At 39.1% G+C, this 7,362-nt stretch overlaps 1 protein-coding gene across 1 annotated transcript; it reads right to left on the bottom strand.

Annotated features, from left to right (window-relative positions):
- Nucleotides 1–704: 704 nt before the first annotated feature.
- Nucleotides 705–4,392, bottom strand: LOC127370259 (uncharacterized). The gene is made up of 2 exons (XM_051412173.1): nt 2,581–4,392; nt 705–1,641 (listed from the first exon to the last, which is right to left on the bottom strand). Exons 1-2 carry the CDS (start codon nt 4,339–4,341, stop codon nt 1,174–1,176), a joined length of 2,229 nt encoding a protein of 742 aa, XP_051268133.1. The 5' UTR covers nt 4,342–4,392; the 3' UTR covers nt 705–1,173.
- Between the last annotated feature and the right edge of the window lie 2,970 nt (nt 4,393–7,362).

Below are 7,362 nucleotides of genomic sequence, written 5' to 3'. Positions count from 1 at the left end.
GACCGGGAACAGCCCACAAGAGCTGCAGTTCAGGAGATTTTCTGACCCAGTCGTCTAGCCATCACAAGTTGGCCTTTATCAAAGTCGTTCAAATCCTTACGCTGCCCATTTTTCCTCAACTTGGGGACAAAATGTTCACTTGCTGCCTGATATATTCCACCCACTGACAGATGCCATGATATCGAGATAATCAGTCTTATTCACTTCACCTGTCAGTGCTCACAATGTTATGCACACTACACATTAAAGGGGAGCTCCACAGATTTTACACATCAGAGTCTCTTTACATGTCTTGGGGAGTACTACTGCATATGTGAAAAGAAAGTAAACCCTTTGTTGCTCCACAGGGAGCTGTGTGAAATTTCATAAATTGCCTCAAGTGATGTCACCTGAGTCAGCAGTGATTTGTAATTGAAATAAAATCTTATGGTGTAAAGTTAGATCACCAGACCTTCCTTGACTCGAGGCAACATTAGCCACTACTAGCATAACACACCTGAATCTTCTGTCAAACTGTTGCATTGTGGGTAATGTAGGCACCTGGTTTTGAAGAGGAAGAAGAATGCATTGATTTGGATCCTTTTTGTCCGTTATGAGTCCAACAATCGGAGTGCTATGCTAAATCTCTTTAAATTAACAAACGTGTTCAACTAAGGTAACAAAGAACAAATGCAACAATGCAGTATGTGTCAAGACTCAACAACTTTAAAAAATGTTAGTTTTAATATTATAAAATCATATGAAGCCATGGATTAAATGTTTTACTAAACCGACTACAAAACTCAGTTTTTACTAGTATGTAGTCACTTTAAACATACATATTGCAGCCATTTGAATTGTCTTGCAGTACAGCTGATTAATACGTTTATTGTAGACAAAACAAATCTACTAAAGGCTATCATGAACTACATTCAGAGGTAGAAGTTGTGTTACTTCAAATTACTTTGATGGTCATTATCAGTCCTGTCTATTGAACACATATCAACATCACAAAGAAATGCTTGTATGTTCCCTGCTTATTCATACAACTTTGAATCTGTGCATTTCCTTCTTTATGCTCTATTTGTCGAGATGTGTCGAGTTGATTATATTGTCACATGGCAGACTCAACTCTTCTATCAGGACATTCCCTTTCATTTACAGGCCAGCAGGTAAAAATACACATCAGCATTGTTAGTTCTTAACTGTATTTGGTCCAGTTTTTCCGTAGTAGTGAGTGCCTCGGTGCCTGCCTGACCATTTTAAGTGACTGGCCTTTTTCCTTAAAGTAAGACGTTTGATAAAACTGAGATTTTCAGTGTCTCCTTTTTTTCTCATTGTGAAAACATTGTTCTCCGCGTTGTCGTGGTTCCTTTTTTGCCGTTTTTGTCTCTTGTAATCGGGGTAAAAATTATTTTGAACTCTTCTCAGTATGCCATCAAAATAATAGAAATGATCATATTCGTCATCGCTGAGAGGACTGTCTTTGTGGTCTCTGATAGATGTGGTCTCCTCTTCTTCTGTATCCGTAAATGCAGCCGCTGGTTCCATTGAGGAAAACATCTTTGATCCCATACCTGCAAATCGCTCCACACAGTGTTTCCAACCAGCTTTAGTGCGATGTATTAAACCTCTGCAGAGCGGCATATTGTCATCTGTAGTCTGTGGAGGAGAACCTTTCATCAGTAGAGTCACTGCTGAGAAATGTGACTCATTTCATCTTACAGTATTACAGGATTAGAGCAAATAATATATAATATATGAAATGTCCTGTTATTATTCAATGCACAATTTTTCCTCTCCAAGATCAATAATGCATCTGATTATAGTTCTTTCAATTATTAACATGCTTGCAGCATATTGCAGTTTTATCTTCATTCAGATCCAGATAATGGATATAGTTTTTTTTATCATCTCTGCACACATTTCCCTCAATTTATTTATGTAACACTATCAAAGTTTGACATTTTAGGAAGTAAATTGATTCACTTTCTGGCACAGAAAAAGTCAAAAGTAAAGTTAGAAGAACATATTGATACCACTCTCATTTCTGTCCATTCGATATAAGGCTTAAACCAGCAGCCGATTAGCTTAGCTTAGCTTAGTACAAACAATGGAAATGGGAAAATAGCCTGGCTCCGTTGGAAGGCAACAAAATCTGCCTACCAGCACCTTGAAATCTCACTAACATTTTATCTCTCAAAGAAAAACCAAAGGGTGAAAACAACAATTGCTTCTTCTATGTGCCGCACTGTTTCCAGGCAACCAGCGTGACCTCAAGGAAGTTACTGCGTCAAGAGATAATCCAAAGGAAGTGGTTTTCACAGGGATTTAACAAATTAGATATAATGTGTTAATTAGTGAACTTGAACTGTGCTATTAGCTGGATTTTGTTACCTTTGGACAAAGGTGTTGGCTGTTTTCCCCGTTTCCGCTCTTCAATCATCTGCTAGCTGTGTCATGATATGATAAGAGAGTTGTATTGATTTTCTCATCTAAGTCTCTGCCAGAAAGCGATTAAATGTATTTCCCAGAATGTGGAACCATTATTTTACTTTCACTTGGACTGTCATAGAAGTCTGGAACTGTAACTTCACTTACTTTAGGAAGCGTGTCTGTGGCTTGTTTGTGGATTATTTGTGATGGTTTTGCAAATCTAAATGAGTTCACTTTTGAATCCTTTTGGTCTTCTTGTCTTTCATTTGCTGGCCTGTTTGTTGCCGCTCTATCTCCATCCTCTGCGCCTTTGTGCAGTTTGGTTATATCTGCCAGGACGTCTTCTCTCATCCTGAGGCCCGAGAATAACTTTTCAGTCGGAGCTTGTACATTATTATTCGTTTCCCATGTTATGAATCTGGGCTCAGTCTCAGATCCTGGACTCATTGTGGTCACTGGGGTCTCCTCTGTTCTTGGCAGTCCGTCTGCGTTCTGTGTTGTGTCCTGATTGAAGACTTCACTACTCAAAGTTGTGTCTTTTATCTCCATGTTTACTGTAGTTGTCTCAGCCATAAGCTCCGTTTTTGCAGTTTCTGTTTTAATCATTTTGAGCGAGGGAGGCGAAGGTATGACGGATTCTTCTGATGGAACATTTTCCTCTTGTTTAGTATTATTTATGCTCATATTTTCATGAGGTGTGTCATTAGTCTCTGTGTGCTCTATTATCTCTCTCATTTCTGCAGTCTGTTCCTCAGTGTATGCAGATGCTGTAGTTACTTTAGCTGCACTTTCTGCTGGTTTTATATCTATTCCCTCTGTTCTATCCAGTGCATGTATTTCTACTGAAAAGAGGATTTCTGTCAAGCACTGACATTTTGAGTTATCTGTTTCAATATTAAAGTTTTCCTTCATAACTTCAGTCATTGGTGGGGGGTCTTCCAGCTGCTTTATGGGTATATTTACTGTTTTCCAGCCAGTATCTGTGTTCAGAATAAGTTTTCTTTCTGTTTGTGCCTCTCTCTCCGTGTCTGGAAGGAATACCATGATTAAGACTTCTTCTCCCACCTCAGTAAGCATTTGCTTGTGATCAACATCATTATTATCTGCTTTATGTGTAGAGTCTGCTTGTAAGATGTATGCTAATCTTTTCTGGTTTCCATTTTCAATAGTATTTGTATGTGATTTTTCTGTTTCACGTTCTCCCTCTGGGTGTCTAGACTCTGCTTGTTTTGCGATTATTTTTCCACTTAAATCCTCTTTATTATCGTCCTGAGTACCCCTCATCTTATACTGCGGTCTATTTATAGATCCTGTCTTCTCTCTGGATACCAACAAGCGTTGCCTCTTAATGTAATTTCCATCCTCTTTATACGCACCAGATGCATCTTTTAAAGATTGTTGCCTCTGAACACTTTTTTTCAACAAGGGCTCATCTTTCCAGTTCAAATGTTCATTTTTCTTAATAATTCTGACTGCTTTTCTCTGAATCTCTATTTGTGATATATCAGACGTTTTCAGTGAAGAGCTGCCAGAGTGCAGAGTAGCAGCTTGGAAAATGTCATGTTGACTGAGTGCAGCATTTGAAAGCTGTTGTCCATCAGGCTCCATGGGAACTTTAATGTCCATGGCTCGCTGTGTGCTCTCTTTTTGTCTTATTTGTGGTTCTGCCATCTGTTGTTTGGATATTTTCTTGATGTTCAGCGCTGATCTTATTTCACCCTCTTTAAAACAGCAGGAAATAATATTTATAGTTGTGGCAGTGCAGCATCTCTTTGTCAGCATTTTCTGCAGTTGAACAATGGTGGCGGGTGCCCAGCTCTTGGATGTCTCCAGTAAGAAAGCCTGAAAACTGTGGCCTGGGGCAGCTGTGCGATGATGGAGTAACCATGCAGACCCCGAATCTGGGTGATCTTTTATTATATCCATGGCAATATGACTGGTTCCACCGTCAGCCTTAGTCGACGTGACCTTGCTAATAACGTGCAGCGCTGGTAGAGTACGGGGCTTCACCAGAAATGCTGGAACACTTTTCTCCTTCACATGAACAGGAAAAACAACCTGGAGTGGCAGAAGAGAGACAAATGCATGAGCTTTAACATAAAAACACTGCTGGCCGTATGGCTCTAGGGGCAGCAATATCCGTTTGTCGGCCCACAGCTTTGGTACAGGCATAAGTATCAACGATGAGACAGAACGCCATGAAATTCTGGGTTCGGTTCATGGGCCTCAGAAAAAATGTCTCAATAAATATTGAATTGATTACCACAGAATTTGGACATTCAGTTTCCCCTCAACTTGTCATCTGGTTCCATCATTGGTTCAAAATTATCCAAAGCTTCGGTTTATGGTCAAATATCTGCAGAATTATAACATTCCCATCTGCCTGACCTACTTTATATATGGAGGTCATTACCAAATGCTAGAATGCTAACACAGTAGGCTAACATTGTGACAATTGTAAACTTTAAACCTGCTAAACGGTAACTTGCCAGCACACTTACGAGCATGTTAGCACTCTGACGAGCTCAGCCTCCAAGAGAGCTAGCATAGTAATTTTTTCAATGGTTTATTGCTTTCAAGTGTCTATGTTTAGCTTTTACTTAAATGGCACGTGGTTCCCCTCACACACTACTCAACTACAAACACCATCGACCATGCAGCATTCATTGATATCTGGGTATATGTCATGGTTAAAGAGAGAGAAGGAAATCTCAAAGGGAGTTATTCACATGTCCACAACTGTTGCAGTTTTTCTTTTAGTTAATTTATTTCGATATGTCTGTTTAACCACAATATTTATAATCTACTTCTCATTTGTAGCAATCTTTGTTGTAGTATTCTATATATTCTAAGTGAATGTGCAAAGCCAGTTTCCAAGTAAAGTCTCTCTTTCATTGAAAAGCATTAGTTGGAAATCTCTCTGCTCTTCCATAAACAGGTGCAAAAACATGCTGCATGTCAGATATTCTGATTATCAACAGTGTGAAATGAAGACAAAAATAAACCATGTTGTTACTGCTTGTGTAATAATCAGCTTCATGCTTTTATGCAGTGTGATCTTGAGGATGCCTGGCGACCTTGCAAAAGGTGTCCATCCCACCTGTGATGCTGACATATCATGCACACGCTTTGGAGGGGCAGAACAGATGTTAGAAATAAAAATATGTTGATTGAAATGTGACATTTGGCTCACAGAAGATTTGGAACATAGTGGTATAAGTTGAACACACCACAGGAAGGTAACCTACAAAGTAGTACATTAATAAAGTAAATTCACACCAATACTGATTGAAATAAACATACCAGTGCTGGAATATGATTCTTATGGATTATTCTTGTAAATTCCTGCTGAGACAAACGGCATCCATGATCATCATGGACTGTGTACGCCCAGTAAAAGGGGGAGGTCTTCTGTTTGTGCAGCACAGCGACATACACACAGTTTTTCTGGATACACACGCAGTGGCGTTCAGTTTGGGTCTGAACTTTCTCCAGTCCTCTGGGAGTCATCTGTCCATTGAGAAGCAGTTTTCTGTACAAACTCCAGCTGTAGTTTTCCACGACCCAGTCCCCGTCTCCAAGGGGACTCAGGTCAGAGACGAACAGGGACACCAGCAGCAACCACGGCCTCATTGTGCTGAGAATGAGGGCTGGAAGGCAGCATAAACTCAACAGAAATGCTCTTATCTTTACTGCGTTTTCATTTTGAATATGCAAACTATGCAGCAAATAATGGTGCTATCTAACGAGGTGCTGTAATTACAGAGAGGCAGCTTTCTATCACTTTCACAGTGGTATACCTCGTTAGGAAATGTAACCTTGTTCCTAATGGGTCATGGAGCTTCTTCACATCAAACTTTACCACTTTAACTTTCTACAATGTTCACATGGAAACATACTTTAACTTTAACTTAAAATGTTATTGATATTCTCTATTTTTCCTATAGTCCCATAAAAAGACCATGCCAACAATGAATATAGTGATAATAATAAAAAGTATTATCTCAGAGCCTGATATATCTTTTTCCTCTGTTCTATAGAACTCCATTGTCCAAAAACTGTTAAAAACACATCAGGGAACCACGCTGAACATGTTCACTGTATGTTTATTTGGAGGCAATACCACATACGCCGTCCTGCTTCCAGAAATACTCATCAGAGCACCAATTGTGGATTAATCCGCAATTAAAAATAGTCCCCAACAAATGCACTATTTACTCCTTTTTGAGTCATGTGTACCAAAGACTGGAGTACCCGCCTGCTTAAGGGAATTATTTAATTATTTAAAAAAATGTAATTATTTATTTTTGACCTGTTTCTAAAGATTTACTCCTTCAGTAGAACGAATGGGCCACAGGCAGACTGGGAGAGGTAAAAAAAATATTGAGAGAGGGACTAACACATTGTTGGTTTTGATTGTTTCATGATTTATTGACAGTAAGAATAACACCAGCCTTATCTTTCAAACCAGTTACCCTTTTTTCTAAATAAGCACTCAACAACTCAACAAGGATGTTGTTAATTAGTATTATTAATGTCTTTTCACTGACAAAACAGTTGAGTTCACAGTTGTGGGCCACACTGGGCTGCTCTTTTAAAGCAGGTACATACAGTTTATTGCCCTGTGCTAGCTGTGCTAAAAGGTTTTGCATGTTATCAGGCTTTGCCCATAAAACACACACTGCGTAGGTCAGGAAGACAGTGGCAGTTTATCGTATCGTATTGTCACCTTGCCTTCGTTGTTGCAGCAGGTAAGAATTCCTTCTGTCTTCGACCCAGAGTGTTGAGAAATGTTAAGAAACTAAACCCGTTTTGTTAACTCATGTGTGTTAAATAAGTCGTGCATGTGTTTTCTTGTATGTAAGAATTGTCATTTTTGTCTTTCGGAAGACAAAACTAAAGGAACAAGCAATGGAAAATACAGCAGTCTTTTCATTTCTATTCATT

Source organism: Dicentrarchus labrax, unplaced genomic scaffold (assembly GCF_905237075.1).
Source record: "Dicentrarchus labrax unplaced genomic scaffold, dlabrax2021, whole genome shotgun sequence".
NCBI classification, from domain to species: Eukaryota; Metazoa; Chordata; class Actinopteri; family Moronidae; genus Dicentrarchus; species Dicentrarchus labrax.
Note: the sequence above shows the minus strand (reverse complement) of the source record. Positions and strands in the feature narration are given on the sequence as shown.